Source organism: Aspergillus undulatus (assembly GCF_047715775.1).
Source record: "Aspergillus undulatus strain CBS 261.88 unplaced genomic scaffold BDV17scaffold_74, whole genome shotgun sequence".
Taxonomy (NCBI): Eukaryota; Fungi; Ascomycota; class Eurotiomycetes; order Eurotiales; family Aspergillaceae; genus Aspergillus; species Aspergillus undulatus.
Window position 1 is genome coordinate 75227 of NW_027396678.1, and position 19455 is coordinate 94681.

General features: G+C 51.0%; 7 protein-coding genes across 7 annotated transcripts; 4 read left to right on the forward strand and 3 right to left on the reverse strand.

Moving 5' to 3' along the window:
• The first annotated feature begins 734 nt into the window (after nt 1-734).
• tyr1 (tyrosinase) lies at nt 735-3589 on the forward strand. Its single transcript, XM_073755628.1, has 8 exons — nt 735-1012; nt 1070-1203; nt 1260-1547; nt 1599-1960; nt 2008-2448; nt 2494-2797; nt 2844-3052; nt 3101-3589. Exons 1-8 carry the CDS (start codon nt 817-819, stop codon nt 3576-3578), a joined length of 2412 nt encoding a protein of 803 aa, XP_073610946.1. The 5' UTR covers nt 735-816; the 3' UTR covers nt 3579-3589.
• A 635-nt stretch (nt 3590-4224) lies between these two features.
• BDV17DRAFT_295742 (uncharacterized protein) lies at nt 4225-4972 on the forward strand (the record flags this gene model as incomplete). The annotated part of the gene is made up of 2 exons (XM_073763133.1): nt 4225-4426; nt 4482-4972. The coding sequence occupies 2 exons, from the start codon at nt 4225-4227 to the stop codon at nt 4970-4972; spliced, it is 693 nt and encodes a 230-aa protein (XP_073610947.1).
• Nucleotides 4973-5009: 37 nt separating this feature from the next.
• On the reverse strand, nt 5010-6545 carry BDV17DRAFT_222143 (zinc-binding alcohol dehydrogenase family protein). Its single transcript, XM_073755629.1, has 2 exons — nt 5791-6545; nt 5010-5706 (listed from the first exon to the last, which is right to left on the reverse strand). The coding sequence occupies exons 1-2, from the start codon at nt 6196-6198 to the stop codon at nt 5047-5049; spliced, it is 1068 nt and encodes a 355-aa protein (XP_073610948.1). The 5' UTR covers nt 6199-6545; the 3' UTR covers nt 5010-5046.
• Nucleotides 6546-7344: 799 nt separating this feature from the next.
• BDV17DRAFT_284934 (uncharacterized protein) lies at nt 7345-7868 on the reverse strand (the record flags this gene model as incomplete). Its single annotated transcript, XM_073760621.1, has 2 exons — nt 7345-7687; nt 7744-7868. 2 exons carry the CDS (start codon nt 7866-7868, stop codon nt 7345-7347), a joined length of 468 nt encoding a protein of 155 aa, XP_073610949.1.
• Nucleotides 7869-8704: 836 nt separating this feature from the next.
• On the reverse strand, nt 8705-10017 carry BDV17DRAFT_301306 (DUF3431 domain-containing protein). The gene has a single exon (XM_073764227.1). It carries the CDS (start codon nt 9982-9984, stop codon nt 8869-8871), a length of 1116 nt encoding a protein of 371 aa, XP_073610950.1. The 5' UTR covers nt 9985-10017; the 3' UTR covers nt 8705-8868.
• A 2017-nt stretch (nt 10018-12034) lies between these two features.
• BDV17DRAFT_295746 (pectate lyase) lies at nt 12035-14472 on the forward strand (the record flags this gene model as incomplete). The annotated part of the gene is made up of 3 exons (XM_073763134.1): nt 12035-12404; nt 12480-12820; nt 14215-14472. 3 exons carry the CDS (start codon nt 12035-12037, stop codon nt 14470-14472), a joined length of 969 nt encoding a protein of 322 aa, XP_073610951.1.
• A 508-nt stretch (nt 14473-14980) lies between these two features.
• BDV17DRAFT_295747 (uncharacterized protein) lies at nt 14981-15376 on the forward strand (the record flags this gene model as incomplete). The annotated part of the gene is made up of 2 exons (XM_073763135.1): nt 14981-15167; nt 15216-15376. 2 exons carry the CDS (start codon nt 14981-14983, stop codon nt 15374-15376), a joined length of 348 nt encoding a protein of 115 aa, XP_073610952.1.
• Nucleotides 15377-19455: the final 4079 nt, after the last annotated feature.

Consider the following 19455-nt stretch of genomic DNA (forward strand, 5'->3'; position numbering starts at 1 on the left):
GTATCTCTGCAGAGAGGCTCGAGTGAGGGTTCCGTCCTGGGATTCACTATGAAGTGTCATCTTGCTGGTTGAGCGGCACGGTAGCGCGATTGGATGGCGTGACGTGAAGATAAAAAGAAGACCCAAGGGATCAGAGAGCTCTCGACTCCAGATGATTTTTTTTCGAGCTCTATACTCGCTGGCACAGCATCCGGCGTCAAGAGGTTATAAGCCTATCCCGGCGATTCCGCCCCCTCTTCCCAGGCCCGGTCAATTTCATACGAGACGTATTGTAATGGCATCGTAACTTCGCGCAGTTTGTGTGTCTGGTGATGCTTTGCAGCTTCTGAGCCTGGCCAGGTCGACAGTGAAGCCAGTCAGCCAGCCACCGAAGCTCATTCATGGACATATCATGGACGAAAGCACTGGCAAGCTGCATTGCTTCGGATTGACCGGAGGCATCCTGTGTACCAGTGGCTGGCTGGTGCGGGGTGTAAGACAGAGAAGCCGAAGGTCAAGTTGTTTGCGGGGTGAGAAGGTGGTCTTCGTGCGCTGGGCATGGGTTCATGCAGCCACTGGCTCTTTGGGCGAGCAGGGGTGCTGTCTCGTCCTATTGCAGTGGGGTGCTGCCGATAACACCGTGCTTTTCGGGGGCTGGCTGGATGGCTTGTGATGAGCTGTGCATATTCAGCCATCCACATTTTCTTCGCTGTCCTCGTCCTGATTTACCGCTGTATATTGGTTTGTCCTGGCTCTGGCTAAGGTCATCGCACTGCCATCTCCTATCCCCTTGGTATTTTGACTTCACATTCGAAGTCTGAAAACCCATCCAAGACAATGGTTTACAAATATTATGCCATCAAGGGCATCAGCGCCGGAAAGGGGCCTAATGGCGAAGTCCCGCAGCGACAAGAGATCGACGCCTGGAGTTCGAAGCCTGAAAACCGAACGCAGGTGGTGTTGTTCCTGAAAGCATTGCGTCGACTTCAAGATGTCCCTCCAGGAGACCGTGACTCGTTCTTCCAGATTGCAGGTGAGCCTTGAAATTCTGAGCGCAATGGAATCGGTGGAAAATCTCATGGCGGGACAGGAATCCATGGTATGCCATTTACATCCTGGGACGAGCCGTTCGAGACGGAAGAAAACGTCGCATTGAAGGGATATTGTACGCATGCGAATTATCTATTTCCCTCCTGGCACCGACCGTATCTACTGCTGTATGAGGTAAGTGGCTACGAAGGTGAGGATTCTCGAGTCTTTTCTGACCAGCTGCTCAATAGCAACGGCTGTACGAGATCATGATCGACGAAATCATCCCCCAGTATCCCGAGAGCGACCGACCATCTTTGCGCGAGGCAGCAGACACCTGGCGACTCCCATACTGGGACTGGGCGATCAACCCTAGAGTCCCCTGGCTTGCTGCTGATGCCGAGCTTCAGGTATCGCTGGCCGGGAAACTCGAGACACTCCAAAATCCGCTATATCAATTCCGGATGCCAAACGGGAAGCAGATGGAGGCTCATGGGGTTGGCGATGTCAAGGCTATGGGCGAGGACACAATCTATTCAGTGAGCCTTTCACCTCGTCCCCGAGTTTGACTGCTACTCAACGTGCTTCAGTATGGTAAATGCATTGCGACGAGCCGATGCCCAACGGAGGAGCAATCAAAGCCAGATAGTAGAGATTGGATCCAGGGGATTGTGAACAACCAAGGGGTGGAGAAGTACCTGACTCTGCACAGCGCTGTCGATGGGAAGAACTATGGCGCTGCGGCCGAGTTAGTCTATCGACTGCTCACGTATCCTCTAGACTACCAGGAGTTCGCAACCACGGCGGTCGGCGAGAACGAGCCCAAAGTTTCTGCGGACGTGAACATCGAGTTCATCCACAACAATGTCCACTGGTGGGCTGGAGGTGATGGGGGCCATATGTCGCAGATCCCCGTCGCGACATTTGATCCGATCTTCTGGCTTCACCATTGGTAAGCAATCCTCACTCGGTACATATGACCTTGCTAACGAGTGAAAGTAACATCGACCGTCTGTTCGCCATATGGCAGGAGCTGAACCCGGACAAGTTCTTCACCGATGGTTACCGGGGCGACTTTGACCAGCAAGTGATCGGTCTGCCTGTAACAGTCACTCCAACAACGCCCCTTCGACCATTCCACAAGGACGAGGGGGGCAAATACTGGACTTCGGAAGAGGTCCGGGATTTCCGAACGCTTGGGTATACATATCCCGATCTTCACCCTGTGAAGCCAGGGTCTGAGGCCGGCTTCGACGCCGACGCGTACAAGACCAAGCTCTTCGAGGGCGTAACTCTGAAGTATGGCGTTTCACGTCTCGAGGCTTTAACTCAGCTGGAGTTGTCCAAAGCCGGTGTTGGCAAGCCGCTTCCAGAGGGAATGCGCGAGGTTAACGGAGGCATTGCTGGTAATGACTTTGCCATCAGTATTCGCTACTCCAAGTAGGTGCGGCCTTCTTGCGACTATTCCTTGGCTGACCCTGCCAGATTTGCTTTTGGCGGCCGTCCGTTCAACATCGAGATCTATCTGGAGCCCGCCGATGGCAGCGGAAAGCATTTCACCCCAGACGAATACGTTACCAACGTATACAACTTCAGCACACCTGGCACTGTCAACGGCCAGGAGGTTTGCAGTAATTGTACTGACTTGCAGGCACGCGACGTTCGGCTAACCGCCTATATTCCAATCACGCCGATCCTCAATCGTCTAATTTTGGAGGAGCGATTGTCTTCGTTGAAAAAGGACGATGTCGAGGCAGTCCTGAAGCGCCTGTATTGGCAGGTTACAATGGTCAGTTTTATCTTTCGGCGATTTGCGGGCTTACTGACCATGGAAGGCTGGTCGTCCACTTCCTGAGGATCAATGGGAAGCACTCAATATGCAGATTCTGGTCTCGATGGCAGAGATGTCTCACAGCAAAGACCCAACCACACCCTCCAAGACCCAGACCGAGCCTGAAGTGCTTCCAGACGTTGGCCAGCCTGAACCCCCACGACCGTTGGAACCGACAGCTCCTCAGCCTGCACCTCCTCAGCCTCCAGCATCGTAGGTCTTCCAGTGAGATATAGAAGAATTCAGCTAACGCCATTACAGCCTCAGCCTCACTGTCGTGGAGCCGTTGAAGCTCGAGCAAGAAATCTCAACGGGGCGTTCCATTACCGTTGAGTCCTCGGGAGTCAACCTAACTGCACCCGACAGGCGCGACATGAACCGAGTGGTGTTCTTCAACTACGACGTAAGCAAGGGCGAACTCGATCTGGACGACGACGATTATGATGTCCTAGTCAGCGTCAATATTATCCGCAGGCTCGCCAACATACAGATCCAAACAAAGCCTGCTCTGGAGAGTTGGGAGAGCAAGGCGATGCTCCCCTTCCCCGCTTGGCTGCAAGGTCCGGGTCTTAAGATTCGCGTCGACGTTAAGGAAGGCACGTTTGAGGTGTACCTCAACGACAACCATCTGTACTCGCTTCCGAAGCAGTTTGGGAACAAGGGCATCACCCACGTTCAGTATGAGGCGGAGCCAGATCCGCCAGCTCTTGGTGGCCAGTTGAGTGTAACTAGTGCTTAGGCAAGACTGAGAATGATAGTCCTCATTTCTGTAAGACGCTGCAAGTCCAACGTACGCCGATCGTTCCTTCTCTTTTAGGCTCCTCCCCATAACAGACCCGGGCAGCCTGATTTTTTTCGTGTCCCCATTCTCATATTCCATCCAATTTACCCATCTCATGTATGAACTAGTGGAAGACCTTATCCATCAACAATCTTCATTACACTCCCTCGTTCATTTTTATGCAGCAACCTGGGAGGGAAATCCCCTCCCAAACAAATCAATCGTGGCCAGACCTTCCACTTCAAATCGCTGTCGCCCGTCATCTTTACCCCCATGGCTGTCGCCTGTACTCGTTAAAGAACTGAAGAAACTCTCGCAGGACCCCATCCTTATGCCGAAAATAATTTGGAAGTCGGAACCCCCATTTGGGCCGTGCGGTGAATGTGGGAAGGTGACGCAGATGCACTGCTCTCGCTGCCTTGGCGCCCCTCAATATTGCAGCGACAGCACGGATTGTTACTTCTACTGCAGTCTTGATTGCTACCAGAAGCAGGAACCTACTCACCAGCCTCGCTGTTTGATTCTGGAGCGTCGCAGAAAACTTCTCCGTGCGGCAAGACTGATCCGGGAAATGCTTTTCGGATACAGAGCAAGACGATTCGATATGGACCTTTCGAAGATCGAGTTTCGGAACGGAACACTTTATCTTCACCAGAGAAAAGGAGTCGATACACTCAAGAAGAGACCGGGGTCCTTTCCTGAGAATCCCGCCCTCAGAGTTGAACATAGAGAGTCCGTCCTCTCTAAACACATTAATACCAGGCGCATCGTCTTGTTGGCTCCACTAACGCACAAGCTTCTCGATCGTGAGACTACTCCCTGATGCTGTTGCGCGCCAGCCTATGCTAACCTATTCAACAGGCGATTTTCGAAATATCCTCGCCTTGGAGCTGAAGATCGGAAAGCCGACCATGACAGTGAAGCTCGTCCCCGACACCGAGTCCGTCGGACATCCACATGCCGTAATAAAGATTAAGACGCCAACCGGCGAGAAATGGATTCTCGATCCGGTTGGTTGCGTCTACGGGTTTCGCGAAGTGCTTGTCCCATACTGGATGTATATGAGAGATAAAAGATGTCGAATTGTGGCTACAAAGGCATACACCAGAATGGCCACAGAAGATCTTGATCAGGATCTCACGAATTCAGGCTCAGACAGACAAGAGCAAACGCGGCTCTTGCACGAGCGCGGTGCCCGCTGGTATTTGATTACACTCCTGAAAAACGGGCTTGAGAAAAGTATGCTAGACGGAGCACCTGAATTGTTCGAGCAGAGAGTAATCAGCTTCAGGCGCACAGTAAGGGCGGCCATGATATCGTATAGCCAGATGTTCATAAACGTTTTTCTGTAAACATTCTTATTTAACAGTTCTTGTAGCAGCCCCCCCATGCCTTAAGCAGTGAGGTTCAGTTAGTCTTTATCAAGCTACAAAGTGTAAACCAATTTCCCTCCACTAACTTTGTTCGCCCTCAGCTCATCCAACCCCTTGAGTATTCCTTCAAAGCCACTGCCACCCTTATTCAGGAACACCCTCGGCGCCTTCAGCTTCCCCTCCGCCAGCAACCCCCGCGTAATCTCCCAAAACCCCTTCGCAAACTCAAACTCCTCCGGTATAGCAGGCGTCACGCTCCCAAACTTCTCATACCGCTCCCCAAAGATCGTATACATAATGGTAGTATACGGCCCATCAACATTCGGATTTACCTTCTCAACCTCCTCCTTCTGCACGGGTATAATAGTCGCATACTTCCCCCCCTCACTGCTCAAGCCCTTCCCAATAACAGCCGCACCATACCCGGTACAGTCCCACGCAAGCTTGAGCTTGTTCCCCGTATACCTCCGGATATCATCTCCCGCGGTCGGAGACTTGTAGTCGAAGACTTCTTCCGCGCCGAGAGACTTCAGGTACTCGAAGTTATGTGGTGACGAGGTCGCGATCACTTTGTACCCTGATATGCGGGCGTACTGGATTCCGTAGATCCCAGTTGCCGTTGAGCCGCCGTAGATTAGGATGTAGTTGTCTGACGGCTTTGCTGAGGGTGAGTTGGGGAGGGGGAGACCGAGTGTTCGGTAGAGGCCTTGGCCCTGTATAGCAGTCAGCTCAGCTCAGCTCATTATGTGCTAAAACCACAAGTCGAAAAATAGGTCAGGTCGATTGGGAAGACATACAACAGTCCCAACACTAATTCCCAAAGTAGCCGCATCCTCATCGGTTACATTATCCGGGATCCGAATCTGTACATCCCCCTTCGCAACAATGTACTCCGCAAATGCCCCGTTCTCGTGTTGCGTGCGATCACTCCCGTGGACGACGCCTGTAATCCGATCCCCCTTTTTGAATTCCTTCGTCACCTTCGGACCAACGGCCTCGACGATACCGGCGTAATCGCAGCCGACGCGCGAGCCGGCAGTCGTGTTCGGCCCATCGATGTGTTTCCAGTCGGTTGGGTTTAGACCGACGGCGTGGACTTTTATGAGGATGTAGTCGTCTCTGAGACGGGGGGTGGGGACCTCTTGGATTGAGGCATGTCCCTTGTCGACGAAGACGATTGCCTTTGTGGTTGCCGGGAGGGTCATTTCGGTGGGATAGGGTTGGATATTTGGTCTTGGATTTTGCTATATGAAGGAAACAATCAAGAGATTGGTTGCCATCACATAGTTTCGAGGCTTTGGCCACGCGTTGGCCCTTTAAGTGCCCTCTTGGAGATGAAATCCATGTCTATGATTACCAATCAGGGTAAGCCAGTGAATGAAGCTTTTCGCATGATTTGTCATCGATGCCATGACGTGATCTTCCATTTTGCTGCCTGAGGTCACATAACGCATTCATCCCAGCAGAGCCAAGGGCTCGAAGAGAGAGCCAGCAGAGGAAATTCAACGAGCCAGGTCAATTGGATAAGATGATAGAGCAGGCGAGACCAGTTTGTGAGTTCTCTGCGCAAGGCTTGACGCGCCGGGATTCTCAAGGTCTGAGAACTGCAGAACTATGTAAATTGCCCGCGGGACTTCAAGCCCCGTATGGATAGCTATCGAAGCAGGGATATCATTGCACCTTATTAACCTTAGTAAATACGCAATAAATGGCTCCGTATTAGTACGTAACCCTGAAAGGTAGAGTATACCTAACCTTAGGGCAGTTTAGGAGGTCGCCTTAGCTCGCCTAGAAACCAGCATTCCGCTTCGTAACCGTCAGGACAGTACCACTAGGATCTCTCATGAGCGTAGTCGGCTGTCCAGAACCGCTCCGGACTAAAAGGCGAAGGTGGTGATGGATGCCTGCGTCTTGTTATTTTCTTTTTTACATCAAAGAGGGGTTGTCAACAGCCTTGATCGCCTGGGCTATAACTCCGACTCGCTCGATGCGGTTTTCTCGCCTCGGTACAAGCCTACCACTGCCAGGTCAATCTAACATAATTGCGCATCTCCGGTTCTCTATGTTGTATGATAGCGCAATGGAGCCCCGGTCGCTGAAGAATCCTTCAATCTCGACCATCCTGCCAGCCATCTAGTGTCTACTACCAGCAACTCAGGCTGTGCACCTTTGTTGAATGGTCTGTTCAGCCTCACACTGTACGATGGGGCATCTGGTTCGGCGAGGAAACAATCCATTCGCAAGGTCACTATCAACCCTTAGACACAGCGCACCAACCTCCCCCCACTATCTCCCCTTGAACAACCCATTCATACCGCCCCTCAGCGACAAATCAAGGGAAATCTAGCAGTCTAGCATTCCGCAAAAACAACCTCATCAAAAAGGACATGCGCCTCGGTAACCTCCCCCGAGAAAGTGCACAGTCCCACAAGGTTCAGCTTTGAATCAGGCACCTCAGGCTGAATATCGCCGCGAAGCAACACCCAAGAGGCCGCGTTCCAGATAAAGTCGGAGGCGACCGCGCCTGCCTCGGGGTCGTCGCCGAGGTAGGCGCTCACGGTGCATTGGTTGACGCTGGAGATGGGGTCCTTGAGTTGGACCCACACGGTGAAGTTGTGGGCTTTGGTGTTGTCGAGCCCAAAAAGGTCTTGCGAGACGGTGCCGGTGGGGTTTTGAACGGTGGTTGTTATGTCGCTGGGATTTGGTTAGTGGGGCAATGGTGATGGGTGAATGGGGGAAGGGGAGCGTACAGGTAGCCACTGCCCGCGTATGCGATGTCGCCGGTGGCAGCAGCAGCGACGGAACCTGCGACAGGGTACCAAGACTGCAGGCCGGCCTCGAAGCCGGGGTTGCTGAGGACGTTGCAGGTAGACATTCTGGTTGATGAGAAGATAATTGGTAAAGGTTTGGTTGGATAGGTGATGCTTCGCTGTTTGCTGTTGAGATCTGTTGTTGTGCAGACAGAACACGGGGCCGTCGCAAGCTTTATATAGCCGTACGCGACGAGGCTGTGTATCTGTGTAACTATACAGGGCCAAGAGTCAGACTCAGACCTCTGGAACTGATTCAGCTTTGAGATGCGCTCGGTCAATCCAGATCCAATCTCTAGTGCCGAGCTAACGATCTGCGCTGCAGGGCCGAGACATTGCCAATCCCAAGCTTATGTATACTTGGCTTATGAGCTGGACCACTTATGGTTTGGGGGCCGCGCGCCATGTTCCTCGATCCATACCCCACAAGCAGCAGTCAGCCTAGATCATTCTTCCTTTCCGTGGTCGCCTTGATGGAGGGCTGTCCCAGCCAAGCATCTTAACAAAGGCGAAGACTTAATGAGGCTTGCGAGCTGAGATCCGAAGGAAATGGCTCGCCTGAACTGGGTGGCCTAACCTCGTATCCGACGGACCGGAGTATGAGCATACCGTCTCCACGTTTATCATAAGTTGAGATCTGTGGAGAAAAAAAAACTGGGAAGTCGATCCGAGGTTGCGGACAGTGGGCCCGGTGGTCGGCCAATGCATCTATACCTATGCTGGGACAAAGTGCAGGCAACCAGACATCTTCACACTCCCGACAGCGCGGCGTACTTCCCCTTCTGGCGCCGTTAACAAGCGGTCAGTGCGGCGACACCGCATGTCTATGATGCCTGCAAGTGGGATCACGGCGAGGCTCTGTGTCCCACCTGGAGAGCAGGGGTCTCCCCCTGTACCTGGATGAGGCGCCCAGCTTAGCCAGCCCGGCCTGTCTCATGGAAAGTTTCCTCGCTGTTCAGCTATAAGAGAGATCCCTCTTCGTGGTTGTAGTCTATTTATGGATTCACTGAACTTGGGTCTGGGTTTATTGATGTTTCGGTTCGTGTTATACTCATCCAAATGAAATTACTCATTCACATGCTTGGGCACTTTATACCCCGGCGGAATCCTATACTGCCCATTACAGCTCGCCGGCGACCTGCATTTGAGATTGCACCGGCCGTACAGCTTACAATAACACTCCTCTGCGCTCGGACAAGCCGCCTGGTTCAGAACGCCAAGGTCAAGGGCCCCGTCATCATCACGCACGTCCAGAAAGAGGATGTGCCAAATATACGAGACGATTCGGCCAGCGACGCGGTCATCCTTGGGCGCAACCCCTCCGTCACGCAATGCCTTCGCGGTTCTCGCGTCCACTGCATCGGTCCCATCCAGCAACCACTGCCGCAGCGCGACATACTCCTCTTTGGTATGGCTCCTGATACGGTCCCGCGAAACAGCAAACTGCGCACAACACTGCGAACGCACCGTCTCATGCCGAGTAAGCATCTCCTCCGCCTCACCGCCAAATATAGCGGCCAACGCCTTGGGCAACGCTACATCCGAGGCGGCCCGCGCATCGAACGGGTCAACCGCGCTCTGGAACTTCATTTGCAGACTGCCCTGCGGCGTTGAGGATGAAGAGCAGGTACTCACACTCCAATCGCATCGGAGGTTATGGTATCCTGCTGGTTGGAGTGCGGACGCGACATCTAACTTTTCGAGGAGGTATGCGTTATCGTAGTCCGGCGCGTCGTTGTGCCAGGCCCAGCGACTGCCATGGACGAATACGGCGCCCGCAGACGGGATATCGTTGTAGTTGTCGATTAGGAAGGTGAGGTAGGCCATCGCTTCGTGGCCGCGGTTAGAGGGGACGTGGAGGTGCGAGGTGGAGGAGTCATCGGTAGCGTCGACATCGTAGATGCACAGATGATATTTCTTCGCGAGTGAGGGCTGTGTGAGCCATGAGGTATCGCCGTCGGAGGAGACGTGGGAAACGACGAGGACGGGTTTGGTCGATTTCGCAAGACCGGGGCAGCGGCCGCGCGGTCCAGGAAGGGAGCGGGCGGCGCTCTGGTAGCGGATTTTGGACCATGCGAACGTGCGCTGCGTGCTTGGGGGCCGGTTAGCGAGGATAAGGAGGGTGAGGATGCCGATGAAGACGGCGAGGTGGAAGACCGTCCGCCGGGTGCGTCGGTGCATCTGGCTGTTATTGCGGCATGTCGCGGAGAGAACCAGAGCACCGCGATAACTCAGATTGAGAATCGAGACAATGCCTGCCGGAAGAGTCGGATCCAAACACCCAAGACCCATACAAGCATCTCCACCAATCACTGACTAGCCCAGACGATCTTGGCATTGCTTCGTCTTGTTTTTCGAGTCTTCAGGGTTCAATACGAGCCGAGGTTCGGTCCGAGCTCGGAGACTGGGTCGACGCAATGAAAGTCGTGCCCTCCTTTTGTCTCCACCCTTTACATCGGGTCCTGTGCAACCGTTGCTTGGAACGTAGGAACAAAAGATATTGAATTTTGTTCGCACCTAGCCGTTGAGACAGCTGCGCTCGCATCCTTGAGGAATTCTTTTCGGAGGCTCGGAAATCCGGGCCTGCAGCCTGTGCGAACTGAACATGGGATTAGCGGTGAGAAAAAGCTCAACCGCCCTTCGTTTCAACTGAGTCATTAGCCTGAAGAAGACTTCAAGATGTGGCACGCAGATACATCCTTTAGATACGTTTGCTCGGGGTATCTCGCGGCAATCATTTCTCCACCTACCCCTCGACGACAGGGTCAGCCCTGAAGCTGGAGATGAAGAGTGGAAGATGGAAAAGTCTACTCATTATTAACATTCCAGGCTAATCCAGACTTGTCCCCAGTACGGATTACTCCTTAATATAGATGTTCTGGGCAATAGCTGGCAACACCGCATGATTTAGGAAAACAGGAAACCTTACCAAGGCACCCGCGATGCCGCACCGGAGTCGACTTCTCGTTGATATGTAGTCTCTCCATCTCAGCTGAGTACGTTTATTTAAGCCACTAGTAATCTACTACTATTATCAACGTGGTTAGGAAAAGATAGGACGAGCCCCGAGTGTGTTGCTGTAAAGACAAAAAGTCAGCCCTACTCGTCACAGACGATGAACCGACATGTAGGGCACCAGCCGAGTTAACCGAAGACATCTCCTGGTTCTCTGAAGAATGAAGATCTGTAGCAAACTAACAAGGGGCTGGTGAGACACTGCGAGATATGGGTACCAAGCGTGGCACGTTTGTGCATGGTTCATAACCGAGTCCCGACTTTTTTGACTGGATGTGTGTCCCTTATTTGTTGCCCTAAGGACGAGTGTTTGAGGTCAATGGAGCAGTTGATTGTGAACAGGGATTATGGCTCGTTTATGTAATAAATGCGAGACACGATCTGACTGCACAGCCACGATAGGGCCCACTTTTTGCTCCGCCGACTTTTACGAACGGGGGTTTTCGTATCTGTTCGTATCTGTTGCCTAGCTTGCCTCAGTGGTGAAGAGTAATGGAGTATGTTATACGAAGTACAACATTAGACGTGAGAAGGTTAGAAACTGCCCCCCAAGCTACCAGGAAAGCATTGATGATTCTCGAATCTGCAACTTGAAGCCAACGTCGGCCTGAAACAGAGCGCGTCGGTCTTTTTCCCCAACCGGTAACTGACACATCAAGGAAGTCGATCGACGGCTCGGTAGTCTCTCCCCAGTAGAGAAAAGATTTGCCCTCCATAAACGAAGCGGAGGCTGCCAAGCATGCCACGCGTCTGAGTCTGACTCGGGGCGTGCAAACCCAGCTATCATCGGATATGACTCCGTAGACCACCGCTCGTCAAGCCCTGCGAGGCTGCGCGAGCGAGGATGAGCGTCCTCAAGCTTTGGCACCAAGGGATCGGCAGGGGAGCTGTAAAGCTGCTGCAAGCCACAGTCCATGCAATACCGTTGCCACCCTCTGCTAGTCCTCTTGTGGTCCTCTTGGCTGCTGATCGCTCTTAATGGGTTCATTTATGGACCTGGGTTGAAACGTGCCAAGTACCACGGCAGTTGAGATCCAACGCTTCTCGAGCTTCGAAATAGAGTGAGGAAAGAGCTATAAAGAGGCTGCACCTGCCGGATCTTTCGCAAAGCATCCGATTCCAATTCCAAATACCAACGTTGATCCGGTATCATCGACACTTTCTTTCTTGCCTTCCCTTCTTTGTATTCTATACCTTACATAGTACCCTGTACAACATGTTCATCAAGAACGGCCTGCTTCTCTCCCTGGCGACCAGCGTGCTGGCCACGCACGGCGCCCGCTCGCACCCCGCCTCCAGCAAGCTCTCCAAGCGCTACACCTTCCCCATCCCCGAGTCCCAGGGCACCGTCACCTTCGATGAGACCCAGGAGATCTCCGGCGAGGTCTTTGACGGTGGCATGAAGACCTACGGCCGTGGCGTTGACTGCTCCGGCCAGAGCGAGGGCGGCGACTCTGACGCTGTCTTCATTGTTAAGGACGGCGGTACCCTCAAGAACGCCATTATTGGAGCTGATCAGACCGAGGGTGTTCACTGCGAGGGCTCTTGTACTATTGAGAACGTTTGGTGGGAGGCTGTTTGCGAGGGTATGTCCCCTGACTCCCTTCTATTCCATCACTCGTCAACCTGAACCATGACTGAATATTGACATAAATGAACAGATGCCCTCTCCCTGAAGACCGGCGAAGGTCCCTTCAACGTCATTGGTGGTGGAGCCCAAGGCGCCGAAGACAAGGTCATTCAACACAACGGTGGTGGTACCGTTACCGTGTCCGACTTTACTGTCTACGACTTTGGCAAGCTCTACCGCTCCTGCGGAAACTGCGACTCCATGTACGAGCGTCACATTGTCCTTGAGGGTATTACCGCTGTCGAGGGCAAGTACCTCGTCGGCATCAACAGCAACTACGGCGACACTGCTACTATCGACAGCGCCACCTGCGCTACCGATGTCAAGACCATCTGCTCTGAGTATAAGGGTACCGATAACAACGACGAGGAGGTGAGTACCTAGACCTACCATACCCTCCCTAGCTGCAATTTGTCGATTCGGAAGCTAATGAATGTATAATAGCCCGAGGAGATCGGTGATGGTCCTAGCGACTACTGTATCTACTCTGAGCCTCTCTCCGAGTGCTAAGCTATTCAATCCTATCTGGTAGCGGTCTGATGTGCTTGTCAGCAGCCTTTGGAAAATTCTGGATGGTTTCGTTGGTGCTAGCCGAGTCCTGTAATTTAGGTGCTAGGTAGAGCGACAGGGATACCAATATAATATCCGGATCGAATATGGAAGATTTGTATAGCTGAGCTTTCCGAGCTTTAACTTCGACTGACTTGACGCTCTGTGATGTTTTCCCAGTGCTTGTTCCGTTTTACATATATGAACCCGACTTGGTCGTTTCTCGCGCGGATCTACCTCGTAACAACCACCGCCAAAAATACCACAGCAACCCAAATCGACTCACCACCATACCCACCCGCAAGAATAAACCCGAAAATGAAAAGCGCGTGGTGGAAAATGATTATTTTTTGTAATAATCCATTAGAGAATATCATTATCTTGTGAATTGGCGCCTTGTGCCAGATCAAGAAGGCCGATACCCCGTCGTCGAACATCCCCATACTACCCACAACTTCCTAATTCAACCGCTTCCCTCTCCATCAGCACCTCCAATCCAATTGTCATAACTCTACCATAAACATTTCCACGTGTGTTCAGCCTGAGCCGCAAGGTGTAGGGCTGCCCCATACACCGAATAATCTGGCACTGACGGCTACTTCTTTGTCCGACTCTAGGAGCTCGTCAGGCCTTGGAAGGTTGTTGACCTGGACGACATCGGGGTATTGCATTCCGACGACAGTTCTTGTTCGTACACTGTCACCAGGGGACCAACATGGAATTGGGGGCAAGATGTCAAAAATACGTTAGTATCTCTCATATAGAACGTTCATCAGTTATCTTCTTCTAGGCATCTGCATGATGAAGTCATTTCAACACACCCCCTGTAGTTCTTTACCCTGAATACGAGGATCGGCCAAACCCCGCATGGAATACCCCGAGTTGTGGCGTCTGCAGGGTTCAAATAAGTGAGGCTGAATATCTTTCACATCGCAATGGTGGGAGTTTCGTTATCCACCTCCACCGTGGCCAAGTTTCCTTCTATTGGGTAGTATGATCGGGTGAATAACTTCCTATCCTCGCTCAGCGACAAAAGGAAGTGTTGCGGAGCAAGGTGAATTTCCAAATAAGGCTGAGGGTATAAAGCCGGGTGTATCTATCTCACGGGTCGTTTCTTCCCAGCATCATCGAAGGCATAATTTTGCATCTCAATGATGCTCATTCCTCGTCTAGGCTACGCAGCTTTTTTCTTCCTTCTCCAATTGACATAATGCCAGGCCGTCACATTCGATAGCGGCCCGGTCCTAGCAAAGAGCAACGGCTCACCAGTCAACATCCTGGTAGCAGCCGACGAGTACAAGTGCGTGGCGCTCGCTGTAGACGACCTAGCCCTGGATTTTGGCCGTGTCGTCGGTGTCAACGGGACCGTTCACCAGAACGCCACGCTTCTTCGTGCCAGGTACGACGGCGTGCCTATCATCGCAGGAGCAGCCGGCGCGGCACGATCTATGGACTCTGTGGCATCTCTGAGATGATCGGTGTGTCGCCTTGGTGCTGGTGGGCGGATGTTCCCATTAAGACCAAGGAGACAATCTACCTAGGTTCAGGCGATCGAGTCCAAGCCTCGCCGTCGACAAGTACCGCGGGATCTTTATCAATGATGAATAGGAGCTCATCAAGTGGTCGGAAAGCAAGTGGCTGAGAAGCCCTACTGGTGGCGTCTTCGCGAGCGAGTTCCATGAACTTCTATTGAATTACTGCTTCAGCTGAAAACGAACTATTTTTGGCCGGGGATGAAGCAATACAATGCGTTCTATCTCGACGACCACAAGAATGGACCGCTCGCAAAGGATACGAGATCATCATGGGCACGAGCCACCATGAACAGATGACGTGGTCGTACCATGAGCAGCAGATTATGCTGGCGGAGAACTAGGACTGGAGTGAGAACAGAGATAACGTGACCCAGTTTATGGAGGAGGGGGTAGAGCGCTCTAAGAATTGGGAGTCTCCCTACACGATGGCTTGCTCGTCCAACAAGGCATGATTCAGGACTATGTCACTAAGCCGCTTGAAGAAGTAGGCCAGACCTGGTCTCTTTACAAGGTTGGTCGATTCCGCTGCTCGGGCTTCGTTGAAAGTTTATTCTACCAGGAAGTCGGCAAATACTGGGAAGCGGGCATGAAAGTATCAGAATTGACCACACTGATGTGCACTGACGATAACTTTGGTAACCTTCTCCGGGTTCCCATAGCAGAAGAGACATAGCGGGACGCAGGCGCGGGAGTATACTACCATCTCGGTTATGTTGGAGACCCTCGTAGCTACGACTGGATCAGCACCAACCAGCTTGCCAAGCCGTGGGAGCAGATGCACATTGCTGACCAGCGTCAGGCGCGTGAAATCTGGGTTGTTAATGTCCAAGACTTGAAGGGGTAGATAAATTAAAGTTACCCAAAGCTCCTCCGTCATTCGCAGTCACCCTTTTGCTCAGAATTACCAGGAAGTCCCCATGACCTTCTTCCTCGATATGGCATATGACATTTCTTCCTTCCAAGGTTCTCAAGTCCCAAATGACTGGCTGAAACGGTGGGCTCGAAGGGAATACGGTCCAGATGTCGAGGAAGCTGTGGCACAAATCTACAATCTACATGGCAGACTGGTCATGCGCCGCAAATACGAGTTTTCTCCTGGAGCCCATTTGCATTCAGCACGGGCCGCCGGAGAGTTGGTTTATCAAGTGGTGGCTTGTATGTGGTCGTTGGCTACTGCGTGGACGGCTCTGGCGAGCAGCTGATAGTTACGCACCGTGTTTCTCTTTTGCGGAGACCCTTCCAGACCAGCATATCATATGACAATCTTATCACTCAATTCCCTGTTAACCCAAATGTTGCTGAGATTGCTAAGTCGTGCCATGGTAAAGCTGGCTAGCCCTCAGCCGGGCACCGCGACAGCACCCACTCAACTTCTGACCGCGCGGGGTCCTCCGGACCTCCGCCTTCGTCCTCACTCGTCGTATTCTTGATAATACGATATCTATTTGTCCTCGTTCCTTACACTAAAGAGCCCCTAATTGACAACCGGAGGAGACCCTCTCCTTACTAATCAATATCCAGCCCCTCGTTCGACGGGTCATATCGTATGATTATATCGAGTCGTATAACCATATTCAGCATATTGAGAACCCCTTTTCATAGCCCCTGAAAAGCTATAAATTGTAACTAAAAACTGTAGCTAGAAAGAACAAGACCTTCAATATATTTGTTCACAGCAGATATTGGTCACATGACCAGACTTGACACTAGTAGCCACCTCCGTAGCTCACACTAATCGATCACCAACGAAAATGCCCCTCCTTGTTTACCGGTAGAACTGGAAGATTGCCCGCGCACACCTTGACTCGTTGGAAAAACAAGATCACCATGTCCGGAGTAGTCCTTCCCTCGCATACGTGCTTGACAGCGCCAGACCGAAACAGCTCGCCAGATCGAAACGGCTCCTTGTTTCACCATATGAGCGTCAGCCTAGGTGTAAATTACTCGACATCAACCACTAATCATCTGAAAGAATGAAGGTCTGATTTCTCAATCTAGCTGCAAACGGTGGTTTAAATACACAGATAATAATCAGCAATCTAGCCGGAAACAGCAACTAGAAGAGATATAACTTTTGAACGGTGGCAATAGCAGAAAATTTCTGCATAAACCTCGGTGATTGGAGGTCGTCAATCCGATATCCTAAATAGGCAGGTCGTACGGTCGACACACCACAAGTCGTGGTTAGAGCCCTGGACATCGCCAGATTTCCCCCCCCCCCAATGAAACACTTGAACAAAGGAAAACACGCTTTCAACAAAAATCATGGTGGAGTCATAGATCTAGCATTGCTGCCAGTCAGCAGTTTCTTCAGCGTTATGCATTTACCGACCGAGCCTGGCCGTGGGGATACTTTATTTACCGAACAACCTATACCTCGGAAGAAGTCTGGGCTACCGGGCTTGCCAAACTGAATCGGTACTTCGAAGCCTATGTTGATCTTGCCTCAGAACCTGAGCCAGACAGAATCATAAGAGAAGGATATCGTAATGTTGTTATCGAAGACCGAGAGACACTTGACAATGTGGATGTTGAGGTTGTCCGACAGCAACATCGAAACTGGCTTTTGCGACATGGGTTTGGAGAAAGAGATGACTCGCCGCGACTGGGCTATTGTCTTATGATTGATGAGCAATGTCTTCGCTCTATCCTTCTTTGTCGGGAGCCTGGAGAAGCGAGGACTATGCATCCACAGGAGTATACCAAGGGGCCATTTGGATATATCAATATCCTTCATCTCGACCATGACCCCGCAGATCCGGAATATGACTCTGGACCCCGGCCGTTCCTCATATTGTTAGCAAGCATGATACTGTTGAGCTTAGGGGGGCGGGCAATGAACAGTTGGAGTTGCTTGAGGTGGCTGGTGTTGGTTAGAGTGTGCTGATCAATAGGGGTGGGCGACTTGCCAGTATCCGATTTCTCAGCATATTGAATAGGCTTTCATCTACAGTACCTACCTATCACTACAGGGTTCATGCTTATGCAGCAAGTAATCAAGTCCAATCAAGTCCTGGTGGTGGGAATATCCTATCCTTAAATCCGGCCAGAGGTCAATATAAGACAGTTAAGTCTATAGGTTAGATTGACGTTTTACACGGTCTCTTCTTCACCATCTTCATCTCTAGCTTTAGGGGCCCGCTATACGCACGCCGCGCTCACTAGCTACACACCGGGTGAGTTCTCAATCATACATCAGGGAAAACAGTGAGTCACCACGGAGGGCCTGAGCTTGTTGCAATCTTGAGCAATCTTGATGTTAAAGCTACGGGGCTTTGTATATATAATTACTTGGACCAATGTACTTTCAGCTTCAGACTACCTAGCGCAAAACCTGTAAAGGGGTAACAAAACAGACACTGCATCATGTAGTAGGCCCCTTGTTCTCTATCAAACAACAAAGGCCATATTTCCTTTATTTTTACTTTAGGCTAAGTAGTATACAAAGAAGCGCGGTACAGCTACTCCTCCGTCCCCTTCTCATTGCAAGAACCCACCTGTTCCAAATGCTCCAACCCCCTTCAATGAGGGGCCGTTTCCAGCGCCCCGCTAACTGTGTCATTGTATACTGGAATAAGTAAGATATTGAGCGTCACGGTCTAGGCGTAATTACTGGCATCAAACACTAGGAATATAAAAAGATAAAGGTCTTATTCTCTCAATCTAGCTGCAAACGGTGGTTTAAATACACAGAAAATAATAAGTAATCTAGCCCGATAAAGCAACTAGATGAGATATAACTTTTGAACCGTGGAAATAGCAGAAAACTCTGCATAAGTCTTGGTAATCGGAGGTTGTTATTCCGATATCCTGAATAGGAAAGTCTCATATATGACTAGCGGTCATATACGGCTGACATAAGAAAGCTAACTCTAGATAGGGTTGGGGATGCACCTATATAGCCCTTGGTATAAATAGGCAAAGCTAACATGTTCCAAGTAGTGTCTTTCAAGCATAGGTTTTATTAATATCTTTTCTGCGGGCGCCCTTCTACCTTAGCATCAGATTCCTCCGCTAGGGAATAACGTTCCTTAGAATTATTGGTTTGCGGATCTTCTTTACTGTTATAATTTGGGCTGGCTTGAAGGTGATGGTGTGACTGCTGCTGCATAAAGCCCTTGGAAGTTACTGCCGTCAACCTTGCTAATTAACAAACCGGGATTACCACAGTAATAGAAGGCGACTAATTTGGCATGTTAGACCTTCTATTAACTCAAGGCCGAAGTACACGGCTACGCGACAAGGTCGACCTCAATTGTTTCCCCTCGTGTTTTGGTGGCCGGCTTGGAACGAGAAGGGTAGAAATGTTGCTACCATCATGCTAATACTATTATCTCTGGTTCGCCGAAACCCTGCCCTCTTGTCACAGCTGGACTTATCCACGTAGGCTAACTAGTATAATAAATATCTGGATATTTTATGAAAGTAATAGTCTAGTCAATCTGCATTTTGTTCCTTAGTAATCTGCTGACCTGCCTTCTTTGACTATCTAACTGCGGGATTGATAAATATCTGTAGGGCAGAAGCCATTGATAATCTCGTTAACCAACTTCATGATACATGTGACAACCCCCTAAATAGTAATCGAGGGTGTAGCTTTACATGTAGCTCAATCATTCATGGCGCACTTACAGAGCAAATATATTTAATGCTCTGCTTTTACTAAGGCCTGTGGCTCCCTTCCCCAATTTAGCCTATAGATATCTAGTACAAAAGATATTATTGTTTAAGTTGCTAGTATAGTACTTACTTCTTAGCAAACCTACTTATATATGCTCTAGCTTATCCCTGAGCGTTCTTATTGGCGCGTTCAACGACTATATTGACGGGTCTTCACTAGATTTCTGGGGCCGGCAGAAACGACGCGTTTTCGTTGAAGGGCCTTAGTAGGAAAATATAAAGGAGGACGGATGTCTCTGTAAC